The sequence below is a fragment of the Nerophis lumbriciformis genome, linkage group LG07 (assembly GCF_033978685.3).
Source record: "Nerophis lumbriciformis linkage group LG07, RoL_Nlum_v2.1, whole genome shotgun sequence".
Taxonomy (NCBI): Eukaryota; Metazoa; Chordata; class Actinopteri; order Syngnathiformes; family Syngnathidae; genus Nerophis; species Nerophis lumbriciformis.
Genome location: NC_084554.2, coordinates 8335001 through 8358303, shown reverse-complemented (window position 1 = coordinate 8358303; position 23303 = coordinate 8335001). Strand labels below are relative to the sequence as shown.

Below are 23303 nucleotides of genomic sequence, written 5' to 3'. Positions count from 1 at the left end.
GGATGTGCTTTGTGGATGCCGTCTTTGCTCCGCACGCTGTAAGTTTTTGCTGTCGTCCAGTTTTCTGTTTTTGTTGACTTTGCAATCAAGACTATTTAAGTTGTGCGTACGCTACCCTTCTTTGTGGAGACATTATTGATTGTCATGTCATGTACGGATGTGCTTTTTGGATGCTGTCTCTGTTCCGCACGCTGTAAGTTTTTGCTGTCGTCCAGCATTCTGTTTTTGTTGACTTTGCAATCAAGACTCTTTGAGTTGTGCGTACGCTACCCTTCTTTGTGGGGACACTGTTGATTGTCATGTCATGTACGGATGTGCTTTGTGGACGCCGTCTCCGCTCCGCACGCTGTAAGTTTTTGCTGTCGTCCAGCATTCTGTTTTTGTTGGCTTTGCAATCAAGACTATTTAAGTTGTGCGTACGCTACCCTTCTTTGTGGAGACATTTTTGATTGTCATGTCATGTACAGTTGTGCTTTGTGGACGCCGTCTTTGCTCCACACGCTGTAAGTTTTTGCTGTCGTCCAGCATTCGGTTTTTGTTGACTTTGCAATCAAGACTATTTAAGTTGTGCGTACGCTACCCTTCTTTGTGAAGACATTGTTGATTGTTATGTCATGTACGTATGTGCTTTGTGGACGCCGTCTCCGCTCCGCACGCTGTAAGTTTTTGCTGTCGTCCAGCATTCTGTTTTTGTTGACTTTGCAATCAAGACTATTTAAGTTGTGCGTACGCTATCCTTCTTAGTGGGGACATTGTTGATTGTCATGTCATGTACGGATGTGCTTTATGGACGCCGTCTTTGCTCCGCACGCTGTAAGTTTTTGCTGTCGTCCAGCTTTCTGTTTTTGTTGACTTTGCAATCAAGACTATTTAAGTTGTGCGTACGCTACCCTTCTTTGTGCGGACATTGTTGATTGTCATGTCATGTACGGATGTGCTTTTTGGGCGCTGTCTCTGCTCCGCACACTGTAAGTTTTTGCTGTCGTCCAGCATTCTGTTTTTGTTAACATTGCAATCAAGACTATTTAAGTTGTGCGTACGCTATCCTTCTTTGTGGAGACATTGTTGATTGTCATGTCATGTACGGATGTGCTTTTTGGACGCTGTCTCTGCTCCGCACGCTGTAAGTTTTTGCTGTCGTCCAGCATTCTGTTTTTGCTGACTTTGCAATGAAGACTATTTAAGTTGTGCGTACGCTACCCTTCTTTGTGGGGACATTGTTGATTGTCATGTCATGTACGGATGTGCTTTGTGGATGCCGTCTTTGCTCCGCACGCTGTAAGTTTTTGCTGTCGTCCAGTTTTCTGTTTTTGTTGACTTTGCAATCAAGACTATTTAAGTTGTGCGTACGCTACCCTTCTTTGTGGAGACATTATTGATTGTCATGTCATGTACGGATGTGCTTTTTGGATGCTGTCTCTGTTCCGCACGCTGTAAGTTTTTGCTGTCGTCCAGCATTCTGTTTTTGTTGACTTTGCAATCAAGACTCTTTGAGTTGTGCGTACGCTACCCTTCTTTGTGGGGACACTGTTGATTGTCATGTCATGTACGGATGTGCTTTGTGGACGCCGTCTCCGCTCCGCACGCTGTAAGTTTTTGCTGTCGTCCAGCATTCTGTTTTTGTTGGCTTTGCAATCAAGACTATTTAAGTTGTGCGTACGCTACCCTTCTTTGTGGAGACATTTTTGATTGTCATGTCATGTACAGTTGTGCTTTGTGGACGCCGTCTTTGCTCCACACGCTGTAAGTTTTTGCTGTCGTCCAGCATTCGGTTTTTGTTGACTTTGCAATCAAGACTATTTAAGTTGTGCGTACGCTACCCTTCTTTGTGGAGACATTGTTGATTGTCATGTCATGTACGGATGTGCTTTGTGGGCGCCGTCTCCGCTCCACATGCTGTAAGTTTTTGCTGTCATCCAGCATTCTGTTTTTGTTGACTTTGCAATGAAGACTATTTAAGTTGTGCGTACGCTACCTTTCTTTGTGGGGACATTGTTGATTGTCATGTCATGTACGGATGTGCTTTGTGGACGCCGTCTTTGCTCCGCACGCTGTAAGTTTTTGCTGTCGTCCAGCATTCTGTTTTTGTTGACTTTGCAATCAAGACTATTTAAGTTGTGCGTACGCTACCCTTCTTTGTGGGGACATTGTTGATTGTCATGTCATGTATGCATGTGCTTTTTGGACGCTGTCTCTGCTCCGCACGCTGTAAGTTTTTGCTGTCGTCCAGCATTCTGTTTTTGTTGACTTTGCAATCAAGACTATTTAAGTTGTGCGTACGCTATCCTTCTTTGTGGGGACATTGTTGATTGTCATGTCATGTACGGATGTGCTTTGTGGACGCCGTCTCTGCTCCGCACGCTGTAAGTTTTTGCTGTCGTCCAGCATTCTGTTTTTGTTGACTTTGCAATCAAGACTATTTGAGTTGTGCGTACGCTATCCTTCTTTGTGGAGACATTGTTGATTGTCATGTCATGTACAGGTGTGCTTTGTGGACGCCGTCTTTGCTCCACATGCTGCAAGTTTTTGCTGTCGTCCAGCATTCGGTTTTTGTTGACTTTGCAATCAAGACTATTTAAGTTGTGCGTACGCTATCCTTCTTTGTGGGGACATTGTTGATTGTCATGTCATGTACGGATGTGCTTTGTGGACGCTGTCTCCGCTCCACATGCTGTAAGTTTTTGCTGTCGTCCAGCATTCTGTTTTTGTTGACTTTGCAATCAAGACTATTTAAGTTGTGCGTACGCTATCATTCTTTGTGAAGACATTGTTGATTGTTATGTCATGTACGTATGTGCTTTGTGGACGCCGTCTCCGCTCCGCACGCTGTAAGTTTTTGCTGTCGTCCAGCATTCTGTTTTTGTTGACTTTGCAATCAAGACTATTTAAGTTGTGCGTACGCTATCCTTCTTAGTGGGGACATTGTTGATTGTCATGTCATGTACGGATGTGCTTTTTGGACGCCGTCTTTGCTACGCACGCTGTAAGTTTTTGCTGTCGTCCAGCATTCTGTTTTTGTTGACTTTGCAATCAAGACTATTTGAGTTGTGCGTACGCTATCCTTCTTTGTGGAGACATTGTTAATTGTCATGTCATGTACGGATGTGCTTTGTGGACGCCATCTTTGCTCCACACGCTGTAAGTTTTTGCTGTCGTCCAGCATTCTGTTTTTGTTGACTTTGCAATCAAGACTATTTAAGTTGTGCGTACGCTACCCTTCTTTGTGCGGACATTGTTGATTGTCATGTCATGTACGGATGTGCTTTGTGGGTGCCGTCTCTGCTCTGCACCCTGTAAGTTTTTGCTGTCGTCCAGCATTCTGTTTTTGTTGACTTTGCAATCAAGACTATTTAAGTTGTGCGTACGCTATCCTTCTTTGTAGGGACATTGTTGATTGTCATGTCATGTACGGATGTGCTTTGTGGACGCCGTCTCCGCTCCACATGCTGTAAGTTTTTGCTGTCATCCAGCATTTTGTTTTTGTTGACTTTGTAGCCAGTTTTACTTTTGTTTTGCATAGCCATCCCTATGCTTCAGTGCCTTTTCCTAGCGGGACTTGCCTTTTGTTAATTTTTGGTTTAAAGCGTTACGTACCTTTTACATACCAAAAAAGGTTGAACAACACCGCACTAGACAACGGCACATTATTATAATTATTGATTTGCAAAAAATATTTTTTGGACCAATTAGGTGAAGTTGCATAATTTCCCACGGCACACCAGACAATAACTCACGGCACACTGGTTGAAAAACACGGGTCTTTGGTATGTCTCGGCCAGGGTTTGAACTCACAACCTACCGATCTCAGGGTTGACACTCTAACCACTAGGCCGGGGGTCGGCAAACCGCAATTCTCTGGAGCTTTTACAAAAATGTATGAAAAATGGAAAAAGATGAGGGGGAAAAAAATATTTTTTGTTTTAGTATGTTTTTTGTAGGAGGAAAAACATGACACAAACCTCCCTAATTGTTATAAATCACACTGTTTATATTAAACATGCTTCACTGATTCGAGTATTTGGCGAGCGCCGTTTTGTCCTACTAATTTTGGCGGTCCTTGAACTCACCTTAGTTTGTTTACATATATAACTTTCTCCGACTTCCTGGGACGTGTTTTATCCTTTTTCTGTCTCATTTTGTCCACCAAACTTTTAACTTTGTGCATGAATGCACAAAGGTGAGTTTTGTCGATGTTATTGACATGTGTGGAGTGCTAATCAGACATATTTGGTCACTGCATGACTGCAAGCTAATCGATGCTAACATGCTATTTAGGCTAGCGATATGTACATATTGCATCATTATGCCTAATTTGTAGCTACATTTGAGGTCATTTAGTTTCCTTTAAGTCCTCTTAATTCAATGTATATCTCATGACACACTATCTGTATGTAATATGGCTTTTAATTTTTTGCGGCTCCAGACAAATGTGTTTTTGTATTTTTGGTCCAATATGGCTCTTTCAACATTTTGGGTTGCCGACCCCTGCACTAGGCCACTGAGTAGCTAAGAGATGGTGCAACACCAACTTGTGAAACCAAAGGCTTAGGACCGGCAGACCGTCAAAAACCGAGGTCTGTCAGTGCTTCAACTCAATGTCAATTGTCTTGCAGAAGGCGTTTTCCCCGACGACTTCTCCATCCTGACCACGGTGCGCCCCAAGTCCGGCCTCCAGTCCTTCCTGCTGTCTGTTTACAACCAGCGGGGGGTCCAGCAGCTCGGCGTGGAAGTGGGACGCTCGCCCGTTTTCTTGTACGAGGACCAGACGGGCAAGCCGGCCCCGGAGGACTACCCTCTCTTCCGCACCCTCAACCTGGCGGACGGGAAGTAAGTCCATCCCCACACCTTTTCCCTAGAACACCAGACCTCTAGACCTCACACTGAGACCTAGACCTCAGCTAGAAGCAGACGACAGCGGGGTGTGGCGGAACACATACCGATAATAGGAATAAATGCTTAAGGGAGAATGTGATTACAGGTTTCATCAGAGTCGATCTGGAGCCAGAAACATGCAGAGCTCCACTTTACGGTCTTAATAATTCACAGCGTCAAGACTCAGCCAAGTTTTAATGCAGGGGCACTTGTTTGAAGTAGTCCGCGCTTTGCGCTGATTAGGCTGGGATTTTTTTTTTGTGTGTCAGATAACGAAAAGACTAAAAGGGACTAACTGAAAGAATGTTTTATTGTCTTTGTCTGAACCCTGCGAAGTGGTGAGTACAGGCGTGCACCCAAGCAAAACATCACTGGCCGCCTGCTGCGCTGTTGTGATCAGAGGTCACTTTGTGGCTTTTACTTGTTACGACCCGGCCTTAAGGGGAAAACTGCACTTTTTTTTTTTTTGTTGGAGCTTTGCCCATTATTCACGATCCTTATGTGAGACAAGAACACACATGTCTTTCTGTTTTCTGGTGGCACTAAAAACTGCTAACAAGAGGTGGCTAACAATGCAGGTAATTGGGAGTCATTCGTAAACCGCTGACATGGTCCGTTTACGTGCCATGGCTTGCATATTACTAAGCCATGGCGACATTTTTATCGTAGGAACTAACCTTTTAGTGGCGACATCTCCCAGCAGGCACAAAACATTGATACAACGTTGATTATACGTACATGTTTTTTAAAACCGACTTAAAGGGGAACATTATCACCAGACCTATGTAAGCGTCAATATATACCTTGATGTTGCAGAAAAAATACCATATATTTTTTTAACCGATTTCCGAACTCTAAATGGGTGAATTTTGGCGAATTAAACGCCTTTCTAATATTCGCTCTCGGAGCGATGACGTCACAACGTGGCGTCACATCGAGAAGCAATCCGCCATTTTCTCAAACACTGAGTCAAATCAGCTCTGTTATTTTCCGTTTTTTCGACTGTTTTTTGTACCTTGGAGACATCATGCCTCGTCGGTGTGTTGTCGGAGGGTGTAAAAACACGAACAGGGACGGATTCAAGTTGCACCAGTGGCCCAAAGATGCGAAAGTGGCAAGAAATTGGACGTTTGTTCCGCACACTTTACCGACGAAAGCTATGCTACGACAGAGATGGCAAGAATGTGTGGATATCCTGCGACACTCAAAGCAGATGCATTTCCAACGATAAAGTCAAAGAAATCTGCCGCCAGACCCCCATTGAATCTGCCGGAGTGTGTGAGCAATTCAGGGACAAAGGCCCTCGGTAGCACGGCAAGCAATGGCGGCAGTTTGTTCCCGCAGACGAGCGAGCTAAACCCCCTGGATGTCTTGGCTCACACCGTCCCTTATGCCACCGAAGATGATCAAGAGAAGAATATCGACCCTAGCTTCCCTGGCCTGCTGACATGAGGGTATGTCTACAGAATATATTAATTGATGAAAATTGGGCTGTCTGCACTCTCAAAGTGCATGTTGTTGCCAAATGTATTTCATATGCTGTAAACCTAGTTCATAGTTGTTAGTTTCCTTTAATGCCAAACAAACACATACCAATCGTTGGTTAGAAGGCGATCGCCGAATTCGTCCTCGCTTTCTCCCGTGTCGCTGGCTGTCGTGTCGTTTTCGTCGGTTTCGCTTGCATACGGTTCAAACCGATATGGCTCAATAGCTTCAGTTTCTTCTTCAATTTCGTTTTCGCTACCTGCCTCCACACTACAACCATCCGTTTCAATACATGCGTAATCTGTTGAATCGCTTAAGCCGCTGAAATCCGAGTCTGAATCCGAGCTAATGTCGCTATAGCTTGCTGTTCTATCCGCCATGTTTGTTTGTATTGGCATCACTATGTGACGTCACAGGAAAATGGACGGGTGTATATAACGATGGTTAAAATCAGGCACTTTGAAGCTTTTTTTAGGGATATTGCGTGATGGGTAAAATTTTGAAAAAAACTTTGAAAAATATAATAAGCCACTGGGAACTGATTTTTAATGGTTTTAACAATTCTGAAATTGTGATAATGTTCCCCTTTAACACCCACTTTGGCTTTTAACACTACGTGAGTTGTGTGATCCTCTGTTGTCCTCTGTGTTGTTGTTTTTTTTTTAATAAATTTTGATTTCTATTTACTGTTTTAATTGGTTTTACCCTTTAAAGTCGTTTTAAATCATATTTATTTTTATATTGTTTTTATATTGGTTTTACATTTATTTATTTTTTGTTTTTATTCAGTCATTGGTGGAGCATAATATTGTTTTTAATCTTGTTTTTAATATTGTTTTTAACATGGCTGTGCAGCACTTTGGAAACATTCTTGTTGTTTAAATGTGCTATATAAATAAAGTGGATTGGATTGGATTGAAACAACGTTGCAAAATAGTCGTATTTGTAAATTGAGACAACGTTGATGTTCAACGTTGCATCCGCGTTGTTAGTTGGGAAATGACCAAAATGTAATGGTCAAATCAACGTCAGAACCTGACATTGAATAAACGTCGTCAAAAAGCATGTTTTTTCAACGTTGTGTTTGTGTTATAGAAAATGGGTTGGAAAATGACCAAAATTCAATGTCAAGTCCACTTTAAAACCCAACATTGATTAAACGTCGTCAAAAAGCATGTTGTTTCAATGTTGTATTTGTGTGATAGAATACTGGTTGTAAAATTACCAAAATTCAATGGTCAAATCAACGTCAGAACCTGACATTGAATAAACATTGTCAAATATTATTTTGTTTAAACATTGTGGAATATTGGTTGGGAAATGACTAAAATTCCATGGTCAAATCAACGTCGGAACCCAACATTGGATAAACGTTATCAAAAAGCATGTCGTTTCAATGTTGTATTTGTGTCTTAGAAAATTGGTTGGAAAATGACCAAAATTCAATTGTCAAATCCACTTTAGAACCCAACATTAATTAAACGTCGTCAAAAAGCATGTTGTTTAAAGGTTGTATTATTGTCGTAGAATATTGGTTGGGAAATGATAAAATTTCAATGGTCAAATCAACGTCAGAACCCAATATTGAATAAATGCCGTCAAAAAGCATGTTGTTTCAACGTTGTATTTGTGTGATAGAATACTGGTTGGGAAATGACCAAAATTCAATGGTCAAATCAACGTCAGAACCTGACATTGAATAAACATTGTCAAAAATTATTTTGTTTAAACGTTGTGGAATATTGGTTGGGAAATGACCAAAATTCCATGGTCAAAACAACGTCGGAACCCAACATTGGATAAACGTTATCAAAAAGCATGTCCTTTCAACGTTGTATTTGTGTCGTAGAAAATTGGTTGGAAAATGATCAAAATTCAATGGTCAAATCCACTTTAGAACACAATATTGATTAAATGTTGTCAAAAAGCATGTTGTTTCAACATTGTATTTGTGTCGTACAAAATTGGTTGGAAAAGGACCAAAATTCAATGGTCAAATGAACGTCGGAACACAACATTGAATAAATGTCGTCAAAAAGCATGTTGTTTCAACGTTGTGTTTGTGTCGTAGAAAAATGGTTGGGAAATGATCAAATTTCAAAGGTCAAATCAACGTCAGAACCCAACATTGATTAAACGTCGTCAAAATCATGTTGTTTCAGCGTTGTATTTGTGTGATCGAATACTGGTTGGGAAATGACCAAAATTCAATGGTCAAATCAACGTTACAACCGGACATTGAATAAACGTTGTCAAAAGTATGTTGGTTCAACGTTGTAGAATATTGGTTGGGAAATGACCAAAATTCAATCGTCAAATCAACGTCAGAACCCAACATTGATTAAACATCGTCAAAATCATGTTGTTTCAGCGTTGTATTTGTGTGATCGAATACTGGTTGGGAAATGACCAAAATTCAATGGTCAAATCAACGTTACAACCGGACATGGAATAAACGTTGTCAAAAGTATGTTGATTCAACGTTGTAGAATATTGGTTGGGAAATGAACAAAATTCAATGGTCAAATCAACGTCAGAACCCAACATAGATTTAACGTCGTCAACAAACATGTTGTTTTAAAGTTGTATTTGTGTGGTAGAATACTGGTTGGGAAATGACCAAAATTCAATGGTCAAATCCACTTTAGAACCCAACATTGATTAAACGTCATCAAAAAGCATGTTGTTTAAAGGTTGTATTATTGTCGTAGAATATTGGTTGGGAAATTATAAAATTTCAATGGTCAAATCAACGTCAGAACCCAATATTGAATAAATGTTGTCAAAAAGCATGTTGTTTAAACGTTGTGTTTGTGTGATAGAATACTGGTTGGGAAATTACCAAAATTCAATGGTCAAATCAACGTCAGTACCTGACATTGAATAAACATTGGCAAATAATATTTTGTTTAAACGTTGTGGAATATTGGTTGGGAAATGACCAAAATTCAATGGTCAAATCAACGTTACAACCGGACATGGAATAAACGTTATCAAAAGTATGTTGATTCAACGTTGTAGAATATTGGTTGGGAAATGAACAAAATTCAATGGTCAAATCAACGTCAGAACCCAACATAGATTTAACGTCGTCAACAAACATGTTGTTTTAAAGTTGTATTTGTGTGGTAGAATACTGGTTGGGAAATGACCAAAATTCAATGGTCAAATCCACTTTAGAACCCAACATTGATTAAACGTCATCAAAAAGCATGTTGTTTAAAGGTTGTATTATTGTCGTAGAATATTGGTTGGGAAATTATAAAATTTCAATGGTCAAATCAACGTCAGAACCCAATATTGAATAAATGTTGTCAAAAAGCATGTTGTTTAAACGTTGTGTTTGTGTGATAGAATACTGGTTGGGAAATTACCAAAATTCAATGGTCAAATCAACGTCAGTACCTGACATTGAATAAACATTGGCAAATAATATTTTGTTTAAACGTTGTGGAATATTGGTTGGGAAATGATAAAATTTCAATGGTCAAATCAACGTTACAACCGAACATTGAATAAACGTTGTCAAAAAGCATGTTGTTTCAATGTTGTGTTATTGTTGTAGAATATTGGTTGGGAAATGATAAAATTTCAATGGTCAAATCAACGTCAGAACCCAATATTGAATAAATGTCGTCAAAAAGCATGTTGTTTCAATGTTGTATTTGTGTGATAGAATACTGGTTGGGAAATTACCAAAATTCAATGGTCAAATCAACGTCAGAACCTGACATTGAATAAACACTGTCAAAAATTATTTAGTTTAAACGTTGTGGAATATTGGTTGGGAAATGACCAAAATTCAATGGTCAAATCAACGTCAGAACCCAACATTGATTAAACGTCATCAAAAACATGTTATTTCAGCGTTGCATTTGTGTGGTAAAATACTGGTTTGGAAATTACCAAAATGTAATGGTCAGTTCCTTGAAATTGCCTCAAATACGATCTGAACAATCTAAGTCTATGAGCATGAACTGATGAAGCCTACTGAGGTATTGGCACCATCCGCTTGACTAGATCTGACCCACCTAAGTCTATGAGCATGAACTGAAGAAGCCTACTGAGGTATAGGCACCATCCGCTAGACTAGTCTAAGACTAGATCTGACCAATCTAAGTCTATGAGCATGAACAGATAAACCTTACTGAGGTATTGGCACCAGCCGCTAGACTAGATCTGACCAATCCAAGTCTATGAACATGAACTGAAGAATCATACTGAGGTATTGGCACTAGCCAATGGACTAGATCTGACCAATCTGAACTTATGAGCATGAACTGATGAAGCCTGCTCGGATGAGAGGCGAAATGCCTTCTAAGACAAACCAAACAGTCCAGGTGCGATCGATTGAATGCCCTGAGAATTGTTTTTTTCGATTTTTAGTACTCATGGAATCCCATCGGTACCTATAAAAAGAACTGAATTACCAAAACGCACTATGACATGCTTTAATTCCCATTGCTTTGTTAGATACACCTGAGAATACAATGCTCATAGTTGCACAATAGGTGCCATGACTGGATTATCAGTCCCATCAGGGGTCTCTGGGCACAGACAGGCAATAGACAAGGAGACACTGGATTACTCGGGCACAGCGGGGACTACAGTAGGCAACCTGACCTCATGCATGAACTCACTGCCTCTGTTATTTTAGAGGGAGGGTTGGAGGAGGCCATGCGAAACTTCCTTGGATTACCTCACCAAACCAGGAACAGTGCTCCTAACCTTTTAGCATTAAACTGATTACCTGCTCCCGGGTTCAGAAATCCTCAAGTTCTCACAAAGAGCTTTGCCTGAGCTGACATGAACCCTTGTGCAGGGATAAATGGGAATAAATAAACAGAGGGCCTGCTGAGAAATTAATACATTTGACAATACCTCAAGTGTTATTTAAAAACGTCTTTCTACAATTGTTAAAACTCGGCTTCTTCTGACGATTCAGCGTTTCACTTGGAATGTCTATCCTGTATCAAAAACTGGTTGTCCTCAAATTTCCTTCAGATCGATTCCGACAAAACAGAAACTCTGATCATTGTTCCCGATAAAAAGATCCCTCTGATCAAGAACTGCCTCGATGCTCTAGGTGAAGTCTCAGAAACCCTGGGGTTGTGTTCGATCAAAGTCTTTGGAGGGTCACTGTCATCAACTGACCAAAAACTGCTTTCATCACCAGAGAAATATCTCTAAAGTGAGAAATTTGCTGTCAAAATCGCATCTCGAAGAGATCATTCACCCGTTCATTTCGTCTCGTGTTGACTATTGCAATTCTCTTTTCACTCTTTTCCACAAGTCAACGCCAAAGAGACTTCAGACGGTACAGAATGCTTTTAAATTTTTCTTGTAATCAGACAATAATTTCGCCATATAAAGGATACAAAGTGGATAAAAATGAAAGTTAAAAGGTTCATTGACTAAAAGTTTAAGAAAAAGAGAAGACTTCAAATGTTTTTTAAAAGTTGAGCTCACGGAGGGACTGGTGCAAGTTATTCCAGAGTCTGGGGGCGACAGCCTGGAACGCCAGATCTCCACAGGTTTTAGAATGTTTTTATGGAATATTTAAGAGACCCTGGCTTGAAGACCGGAAGCTGAAGTGTAGGGGCACAACAAATCAACGATGTACTAAGGTCCTCCGCCGTCCAACGCATGGAAAGTTAGAACTAAAATCCTAAACTCTTTATGGAGTTTGACTGGAAGCACATCAAGACTTTGTAGAATGGGGGTAAAAGTCTGTCAGCCGCATTCTGTTGCTCAAAAAGGTTCATTATGTCTTCGTATTCATATTTTTTTCAAATTTTCTGTAATAAGACAATATTTTCGGTATATTAAATGCAATTTTTACCTGACATTTTTCGACGGTCATCTGCAGTCTTCTTCAGAAGGGTCACCTGACCACTGGGACTTGTTGCCTATCAGTTGTTTTTATAGACGTGACCAACCATGCAGACCTGTCTAGTCTACCTGGTTGGTAGACTTGACAGGTCTACCAACGCTTATAGGCATGGTTGGCCACGTGTTGCCTATAAGAACAGCTGATAGGCAGCACGCCACAATGGTCGGGTGACTCTTCTGTAAAAGACTGCAGATGACCGTCAAAACATTTCAGGTAAAAATTCCATCTATTATACCGAAAATATTGTCTGATTACAAGAAAATTTTAAATGCATTCTGTACCGTCTGAAGTCTCTTTGGCGTTGACTTGTGGAAAAGAGTGAAAAGAGAACTGCAATAGTCAACACGAGACGAATTAAACGCTTGAATTGTCATTTCGAGATCCGATTTGGACAACAAATTTCTCACTTTAGAGATATTTCTCAGGTGATAAAAGCAGTTTTTGGTCAGTTGACAACAGCGACCCTCCAAAGACTTTGACTGATCCAACACAACCCCAAAGTTTCTGAGGCTGCTTTTAACAGATGCACCCAGAGCATCGAGGGAGTTCTTGATCAGAGGGATATTTTTATCGGGAGCAATGATCAATGATCAGAGTTTCCGTTTTGTCGGAATTGATCTGAAGGAAATTTGAGGACAACCAGTTTTTGATACAGGATACACATTCCAAGGAAAACTCTGAATGGTTAAAGGATTCAGAAGAAGCCGAGTTTTAACAATTATAGACAGACAATTAAAAGAAAATGTGAAAGTATATGAATAAGAAGACATAATGAACCTTTTTGAGCAACAGATTGCGGCTGCCAGACTTCTGACCGGTGCACCCAGAAGAGACCACATTACCCCAATTCTATCCAGTCTTGATTGGCTTCCAGTCAAAGTCCGTATAGAGTTTAGGATTTCAGTTCTAACTTTCCGTGCGTTGCATGGGGGGGCCCTCAGTACATCACTGACTTGTTATGCCCCTACTCTTCAGGGCACAGCCTCCGGTCTTCAGGCCAGGGTCTTCTAAAGATCATTTTAAAATCCGTAGAGACCTGGCATTCCAGGCTATAGCTCCCAGACTCTGGAACAACTTGCACCAGTCCCTCTGTGATCTTGACTGTGTTGACCCTTTTTAAGAAACATTTGAAAACTTCTCTTTTTAATAAAGCTTTTAGTTAATGCAGTTTTTAAAGGGGAACATTATCACCAGACCTATGTAAGCGTCAATATATGCCTTGATGTTGCAGGAAAAAAGACCATATATTTTTTTAACCGATTTCCGAACTCTAAATGGGTGAATTTAGGCGTAATAAACGCCTTTCTAATATTCGCTCCCGGAGCGATGACGTCACAATGTCACGTCGCATCGGGAAGCAATCCGCCATTTTCTCAAACACTGAGTCAAATCAGCTCTGTTATTTTCCGTTTTTTTCGACTGTTTTCCGTACCTTGGCTGTGGGGAAAGCCGACGAAATGGTCAGTCGTTTGTTCCGCACACTTTACCGACGAAAGCTATGCTACGACAGAGATGGCAAGAATGTGTGGATATCCTGCGACACTCAAAGCAGATGCATTTCCAACGATAAAGTCAAAGAAATCTGCCGCCAGACCCCCATTGAATCTGCCGGAGTGTGTGAGCAATTCAGGGACAAAGGACCTCGCTAGCACGGCAAGCAATGGCGGCAATTTGTTCTCGCAGACGAGCAAGCTAAACCCCCTGGATGTCTTGGCTCACACCGTCCCGAAGATGATCAAGAGAAGAATATCGACCCTATCTTCCCTAGGCTGCTGACATGAGGGTATGTCTACAGAATATATTAATTGATGAAAATTGGGCTGTCTGCACTCTCAAAGTGCATGTTGTTGCCAAATGTATTTCATATGCTGTAAACCTAGTTCATAGTTGTTAGTTTCCTTTAATGCCAAACAAACACATACCAATCGTTGGTTAGAAAGCGATTGCCGAATTCGTCCTCGCTTTCTCCCGTGTCGCTGGCTGTCGTGTCGGTTTCGCTTGCATACGGTTCAAACCGATATGGCTCAATAGCTTCAGTTTCTTCTTCAATTTCGTTTTCGCTACCTGCCTCCACACTACAACCATCCGTTTCAATACATTCGTAATCTGTTGAATCGCTTAAGCCGCTGAAATCCGAGTCTGAATCCGAGCTAATGTCGCTATAGCTTGCTGTTCTTTCCGCCATGTTTGTTTGTGTTGGCACCACTATGTGACGTCACAGGAAAATGGACGAGTGGTTAAAATCAGGCACTTTGAAGCTTTTTTTTAAAATATTGGGTAAAATTTTGAAAAAAACTTCGAAAAATATAATAAGCCACTGAGAACTGATTTTTAATGGTTTTAACAATTCTGAAATTGTGTTAATGTTCCCCTTTAACTATAATTTTTAATCCACTTTGTATCCTTTTTATGACGTTGCTCCTGTTGTGTTAATTAAATTGTTGTTTTACTGCACCTATGTTTTGTGCAGCGCTTTGTGATATTATCTGTTAAAAGCGCTTTATAAATAAAATGTACTTACTTACTTCAGCCTCCGGTCTTCAGGCCAGGGTCTCTTATATATTCCAAAAACCCATTTTAAAACCATGTAGACCTGGCATTTCAGGCTATCGCCCCCAGACTCTGGAATAACTTGCACCAGTGCCTCTGTGAGCTCGACTTTAAAAAAAAACATTTGAAGACTTCTCTTTTTAGTAAAACTTTTAGTCAATGAACCTTTTAACTGTCATTTTTAATCCACTCTATATCCTTTTTATGATGTTTCCCCTGTTGTAATTCACCTACACAGCACTTTGTGAATTTGTCTATGAAAACCACTCTATAAATAACATTGACTTACCTACTTTTAGTTGAAAAGTGACGTTTACAGTCCAACTCAGACTTTTGGAAACAATGGCACAGACGCCCCTTGTCGACTTCCTACTATGGTATTATCTGTCCAAAAATGCACCTTACCCATGACCTTGGACAGTGCTCGGTTGTGAAGACTGCGATCGCGTCACTGTCCTTTAAGGTCCTCGATCAGGCAAAAAACAGCATTGTCGATGGTGGTATAACAGTAATGTTTGTTCCTAGAGCAGGGATATTCAACTAACTTGTTTTGGGGGCCACATTTACAGAAAGCTAAGGACGGGGGTGGCCGGACCTCTGCCTTAACTGTTGTTTTTATGTTGTATGTTCTGGAGATATTTTATTTAAGCTCTTGCTGTTTTTCTGCAAAAATAGGCTTGTCAAAGATCATCTCTATCACATCACTCTAGTGTTTTTTTTTCATTCTGATGCAAAAATGTGAGTTTTTTTAACTGAACTTGAATGGCCCAAATGGTGAAATAATTGTATAAAAATATTTGTTAATATAATGTTAAATGGAACCTTCAGGAACACTACTAGTACATCTGCAGATGAAATAAACAAGCTACGGCAACTGCACTTTAAAAATAGTTTTTTGCCTATTGTTCACAATCATTATGAGAGACAAAACTTTTTTTCGCTTTCTAACATATAAAAATCGGCTCGTTCTAGGTGGCTAGCAATGCAGCTAATGGGCGCAATCAATACTACCTCTAAATCACTTTAAAAATGCATTCAAAAACCGTCAACAATACTTCATTTACGTTCCGTAACCTGTATAATAACCAGACTGTAGCAACATTGTTATTGTAAGAGTGAACTCTGAGGAACTCTTTTTCTAGCGTAGTAACACATCGGCGTCCTACGGTATTAGCTGTAAAAGCTAGCGACGGCAAGAAATAAGCTAGCTTCAACGTCAACACGAAACGCGTTTTAGTTTGTAATGCATAACACTGTGATAGAACACCAATCTGTTCTGAGTGAAAAACATGAACAATTATATTACAGTATCTGTAAAGTATTATTTCATGTTTTGTTTGTACACAGCTAGTTAGTAGTTGTAATAACATGAATGATACTGCATGTATCATCATCGATATTAAAGTGACTCACTCTTTGGACAGTTGTTCCTCTAGTCCTGTTGATTTTGGGCAAGCACTCCATTTATGTAGAAATAGCTTGTCTCCAAGTACCATATTTATAGTGTCAAAATCGTTTTCGCCTCACTCTCGCGGCTTCCTTTTCTTCGTGCTCGATTCTATAAATGCTGATTTATTTTCACGTTTTTACAGTGATATCATTATTATTATTTTTATCTCTCCTTAAAGGGGAACATTATCACCAGACCTATGTAAGCGTCAATATACACCTTGATGTTGCAGAAAAAAGACCATATATTTTTTTAACCGATTTCCGAACTCTAAATGGGTGAATTTTGGCGAATTAATCGCCTTTCTATTATTTGCTCACGTTGTGACGTCACATCGGGAAGCAATCCGCCATTTTCTCACTTTCGTCGGTGTGTTGTCGGAGGGTGTAACAATACGAACAGGGACGGATTCAAGTTGCACCAGTGGCCCAAAGATGCGAAAGTGGCAAGAAATTGGACGAAATTTGTTCAAAATACGAGGCTGTGGGGAAAGCCGACGAAATGGTCAGTCGTTTGTTCCGCACACTTTACCGACGAAAGCTATGCTACGACAGAGATGGCAAGAATGTGTGGATATCCTGCGACACTCAAAGCAGATGCTGACATCAACTCCAAAACTGGACAGATCAGCTTTCAGGGAAAGAGAGCGGATGAGGGTATGTCTACAGAATATATTAATTGATGAAAACTTTATTCATTACTCGCGGTTTTATGTAAATTATTATACATAAACTGTGTTTACCAATAATTTAGCTTAGAAACATTTATTTTTTTCAATCATTCGAGTACATTCGGGTAGTCTTGTGTAATGCGGTATTTTGTGTCTATTTAGGTATGGTTAACCTGAGTGCTGAAATCGTGGAAAAATATATGTTCTTAGCGCGCCTGAAATGGGCTGTCTGCACTCTCAAAGTGCATGTTGTTGCCAAATGTATTTCATATGCTGTAAACCTAGTTAATAGTTGTTAGTTTCCTTTAATGCCAAACAAACACATACCAATCGTTGGTTAGAAGGCGATCGCCAAATTCGTCCTCGCTTTCTCCCGTGTCGCTGGCTGTCGTGTCGTTTTTGTCGGTTTCGCTTGCATACGGTTCAAACCGATATGGCTCAATAGCTTCAGTTTCTTCTTCAATTTCGTTTTCGCTACCTGCCTCCACACTACAACCATCCGTTTCAATACATGCGTAATCTGTTGAATCGCTTAAGCCGCTGAAATCCGAGTCTGAATCCGAGCTAATGTCGCTATAGCTTGCAGTTCTATCCCCAATGTTTTTTTGTGTTGGCATCACTGTGTGACGTCACAGGAAAATGGACGGGTGTATATAACGATGGTTAAAATCAGGCACTTTGAAGCTTTTTTTTAGGGATATTGCGTGATGGGTAAAATTTTGAAAAAAACTTCGAAAAATAAAATAAGCCAATGGGAACTGATTTTTAATGGTTTTAACCCTTCTGAAATTGTGATAATGTTCCCCTTTAAAAAACACTTTTGTGGCACAGTAAAAACTGCACAGGTTACAGATATCCCTAACCCCTTAAACAACTTTAGGATACAAATTTTCCACACAATAACATTTTGTTAATACAGAAAATTAATACATTAATATCATTTGCATAAAAGAGTTATACATGCAACTGGAATGAAAATTAGGACACACTAGCCCGACTTATGGTGTAAATATAAAATGCGTCCAAATGTTGGTACGTTTATAGATAGATTGGCCGCACCTTTGTATAAGTCGCAGGGTTCAATGGTTGGGAAAAAAAAGTAGCATCTTATAGTCTGCAAAATGTGGTCTATTGCATTGGATTTGAAAATTAAATACCGTATTTTTCGGGCTATAAGTCGCAGTTTTTTTCATAGTTTGGCCGGGGGTGCGACTTATACTCAGGGGCGACTTATGTGTGAAATTATTAACACATTAGCGTAAAATATCAAATAATATTATTTATCTCATTCAGGTAAGAGACTAGACGTATAAGATTTTATGGGATTTAGCGATTAGGAGTGACAGATTGTTTGGTAAACGTATAGCATGTTCTATATGTTATAGTTATTTCAATGACTCTTACCATAATATGTTGCGTTAACATACCAGTTGGTTATTTATGCCTTATATAACGTACACTTATTCAGCCTGTTGTTCACTATTCTTTATTTATTTTAAATTGCCTTTCAAATGTCTATTCTTGGTGTTGGCTTTTATCAAATACATTTCCCCCAAAAATGCGCCTTATACTCCAGTGCGACTTATATATGTTTTTTCCCTTCTTTATTATGCATTTTCGGCCGGTGCAACTTATACTCTGAAAAATACGGTATATCAAAATACTTCTTAGTTTGATGGACAAGGTAATGTAAAAGTTTGTCAACCCACTGAAGTTCCTGGCATATAATGTGGCGGGTAATCCTTCCGGCTGCACAGCTTAACCTAAAGAGTGCTGTGTAGTACCTTCATTTTCCTCAAAGCTGGTGTGCGTACGAGTCACGTTAAAAAAGAAACACTCCGACTACAGGATTTATTGAATGAAAGTTCAGTCCACTATGGATCCGCACCGAGCGATAAATGCCTAGTACGCACCGGCTGGTGATTCTGCCGGTGCCAAGTCTCATCTTCCACCTCACAACAATGTTTTGACTGTGTGCCTCCTCCTCTGGAGAGGCAAGCCTTCCTGGATCCTGACACACACTTTCCACAATGTTCACCGTGTCTGTCATGCCGAGGAACCCAGAAGGAGGATTAAGTTTGGAGTTTAATGAGTGTAATCCCATGTTAAACAGGGCCAAAGTGTGGGGGCAAGAATGTGGTCCACTGCCGCCTGGTATGCAATCGCTCCTAAATGTAGTGGTGAATGTTCCAGAGTGGAGGGAGGTGTCAGACTCACGTGTGACCCCAGTTATCTTTCAGATCTTGAAACAAATACATCAGCCAATTGACCAGGATAGGAAGTACCGTATAGTAAAGGGCTTGTGCTTTACCGCAATCTTACCTCAGAAGTGCACACCAAATCCAAAATCCTACCTAAACAAACACATAACAATTAATTTTGTACCTTTTTGCAATGCAACCTGACATTGATTAAACGTCTACAAAAAGCATGTTTCAACGTTGTATTTGTGTTGTAAAACATTGGTTGGAAAATTATCTAAATTCAAAGGTTCAATGTTTTATTATAATATTTTCGAATATAAATTATTTGGCCCACTGAAATAAAACTGATAAAAATCGTGTTTTTCATGAGATTTATGTCTAATTTGAGACACATTTTGAGATGACATTTTGTTCACCTTAAAACCTTCACATTTTGCACAATGAGATGTACTTCTTTAAATTACGGGGGAACATTGCTGCACTGTACCGTACTCATTCTGGCGTCCATACCGATTTCTCATCCATTTTTTTGTTTTGTTTTGCCGCGTCTGACCAGGTGGCATCGTGTCGCCATTAGCGTGGAGAAAAAAAACGGTATTTTACAGACAAAAAGTTGTCAGAACCTGACATTGATTAAACGTTGTCAAAAAGCATGTTGTTTCAACGTTGGATTTGTGTTGTTGAATATTGGTTGGGAAATGACCAAAATTCAATGGTTAAATCAACGTCAGAACCCAACATTGATTAAACGTCGTCAAAACGCATGTTGTTTCAACGTTGTATTTGTGTTGTAGAATATTGGTTGGAAAATTGCAAAATGTCAATGGTCAAATCAACGTCAGAACCCACCATTGATTAAACTTTGTCAAAAAGCATGTTGTTTCAATGTTGTATTTGTGTTGTAGAATATTAGTTGTAAAATTACAACATTTCAATGGTCAAATCAGCGTCAGAACCCAACATTGATTAAATGTTGTCAAAAAGCATGTTGTTTCAACGTTGTGTTTGTGTTGTAAAACATTGGTTGGAAAATTATCTAAATTCAAAGGTCAAATCAACGTCAGATCCTGACATTGATTAAACGTTGTCAAAAAGCATGTTGTTTCAACGTTGTATTTGTGTTGTAGAATATTGGTTGGGAAATGACCAAAATTCAATGGTCAAATCAACGTCACAACCTGACATTGATTAAACGTTTACAAAAAGCATGTTTCAACGTTGTATTTGTGGTGTAAAACATTGGTTGGAAAATTATCTGAATTCAAAGGTTCAATGTTTTATTATATTTTCGAATATAAATTATTTGGCCCACTGAAATAAAACTGATAAAAATCGTGTTTTTCATGAGATTTATGTCTAATGTTAATTTGAGACACATTTTGAGATTACATTTTGTTCACCTTAAAACCTTGACATTTTGCACAATGAGATGTACTTTTTTAAATTACGGGGAGAACATTGCTGCACTGTACCGTACTCATTCTGGCATCCATACCGATTTCTCATCCATTTTTTTGTTTTGTTTTGCCGCATCTGACCAGGTGGCATCGTGTCGCCATTAGCGTGGAGAAAAAAAACGGTATTTTACAGACAAAAAGTTGTCAGAACCTGACATTGATTAAATGTTGTCAAAAAGCATGTTGTTTCAACGTTGGATTTGTGTTGTAGAATATTGGTTGGGAAATGACCAAAATTCAATGGTTAAATCAACGTCAGAACCCAACATTGATTAAACGTCGTCAAAAAGCATGTTGTTTCAATGTTGTATTTGTGTTGTAGAATATTGGTTGTAAAATTGCAAAATGTCAATGGTCAAATCAACGTCAGAACCCAACATTGATTAAACGTTGTCAAAAAGCATGTTGTTTCAATGTTGTATTTGTGTGGTAGAATATTGGTTGGAAAATGACCAAAATTCAATGGTCAAATCAACATCAGAACCCAATATTGATTAAACGTCGTCAAAAAGCATGTTGTTTCAACGTTGTATTTGTGTTGTAGAATATTGGTTGTAAAATTGCAAAATGTCAAAGGTCAAATCAACGTCAGAACCCAACATTGATTAAACGTTGTCAATAAGCATGTTGTTTCAACGTTGTATTTGTGTTTAGAATATTGTTTGGGAAATGACCAAATTTCAATGGTCAAATCAACATCACAACCTGTGTTATTTTAGTGGGCCAAATTATTTATATTTGAAAATATTACAATAGAAATTCCTGCCATTATTTGATTATTACAATAAAACATTTAATTTATTTAAATTACCGGGGAACATTGCTGCACTGTACCGTACTCATTCTGGCGTCCATACCGATTTCTCATCCATTTTTTTGTTTTGTTTTGTCGCATCTGACCAGGTGGCATCGTGTCGCCATTAGCGTGGAGAAAAAAAACTGTATTTTACAGACAAAAAGTTGTACTCTTTATCCCATGTTTGTGCTGCAGCGCACATCTCATTGTGCAAAATGTGAAGGTTTTAAGGTGAACAAAATGTCATCTCAAAATGTGTCTCAAATTAACCTTAGACATAAATCTCATGAAAAACACGATTTTTATCAGTTTTATTTCAGTGGGCCAAATAATTTATATTCGAAAATATTATAATAAAACATTGAACTTATTTAAATTACCGGGGAACATTGCTGCACTGTACCGTACTCAATCTGCTGTCCTTACCGATTTTTCATCCATTTTTTGTTTTGTTTTGCCACGTCTGACCAGGTGGCATCGTGTCACCATTAGCGTTAAGAAAAAAAACAGTATTTTGCAGACAAAACGTTGTACTCTTTATCCCATGCTTGTGCTGCAGCACACATCTCATTGTGCTAAATGTGAAGGTTTTAGGGTGAACAAAATGTGATCATTTGTGAACATTCGACATAAAGCTCATGAAAAACAAAATTTTTATACATTTTATTTCAGTGGGCCAAATTAATTATATTAGAAAATATTTTCATGGAAATTCCTGCCATTATTTGATTATTATAATAAAACATTGAACTTATTTAAATTAAGGCGGAACAGTGCTGCACTGTACTGTACTCATTCTGGTGTCCTTACCGATTTCTCATTACTCATCCATGTTTTGTATTGTTTTGCCGCGTCTGACCAGGTGGCATCGTGTGGCCATTAGCGTGGAGAAAAAAACGGTAACCATCATCGTCGACTGCAAGACCAAGATCACCAAGCCTCTCCTCAGAAGTGACGACACCTCCATCAGCACCGACGGCATTACCGTCTTTGGCACCAGGATCCTCGATGAGGACTTTTTCAAGGTAACGTTCTCTCCGTGCGTTGGCAAACATTTGAAGAGCTGCTGCGGCTTGGACCGACAAATTCTACAGTATGCTGAGAATTTTGCATGGACGTGGCGTGTTTAGTCATATAACTTGGTATGTGACTCTTGTTAGCTTGTTAGCATGCTAACATGCTAGTAAGCATCAGCTAGCTAAAAAGGGTTCCTGTTGTCTTGATTGCTATTATTTATTGGCAAAATGCTATTACAGATTCCAAATGTGTGCTACCTAGTTCAACAGCAAGTTGGAGAGCATAATACCATGAATATGGAGGGAAATGGGTGTTTCCATGGCCATAGCCAGTAGTACACGCAAAAACCTCATTTAAATAATGTATTGCATACACATTCTCAATAGACCACACGCAACACGTCCACTAATAGAACACACGATTGTATAGTTTGCATATGCTGTTTAGCGTTAGGTGTGTGGACCAGTAACAAACGTGTCCGCATCATTCAACTTTTAAAGACAGCATATGTTCATTCCAGATGGTAAATAAAAAAAAGTGAGGTGTTTTTTTTTAAGGGATTTAAATCTTTTAAAAAAATATTCAAAATTCACGATTCAATTCAATTACAAGTCTTGGGGGGACAATTCGATTCAGAATCGATTCAAACCGATTCTCGCACTTATTTGGTCTGAAAAATATGATACAGCTCGGTTGGTAGAGCGGCCGTGCCAGCAACTTGAGGGTTGCAGGTTCGATCCCCGCTTCCGCCATCCTAGTCACTGCCGTTGTGTCCTTGGGCAAGACACTTTACCCACCTGCTCCCAGTGTCACCCACACTGGTTTAAATGTAACTTAGATATTGGGTTTCACAATGTAAAGCGCTTTGAGTCACTTGAGAAAAAGCGCTATATAAATGTAATTCACTTC

At 39.5% G+C, this 23303-nt stretch overlaps 1 protein-coding gene across 3 annotated transcripts in view; it reads left to right on the top strand.

Annotated features, from left to right (window-relative positions):
- Window positions 1-23303, top strand: part of col11a1a (collagen, type XI, alpha 1a) — a 243243-nt gene that overhangs the window by 31922 nt on the left and 188018 nt on the right. For all 3 annotated transcript variants that reach the window (XM_061965881.2, XM_061965879.2, XM_061965880.2), the window contains exons 3-4: window positions 4614-4827; window positions 22240-22402. In XM_061965881.2, the coding sequence (XP_061821865.1) occupies window positions 4614-4827; window positions 22240-22402 (377 nt within the window). The remainder of the gene's footprint in view (window positions 1-4613; window positions 4828-22239; window positions 22403-23303) is intronic.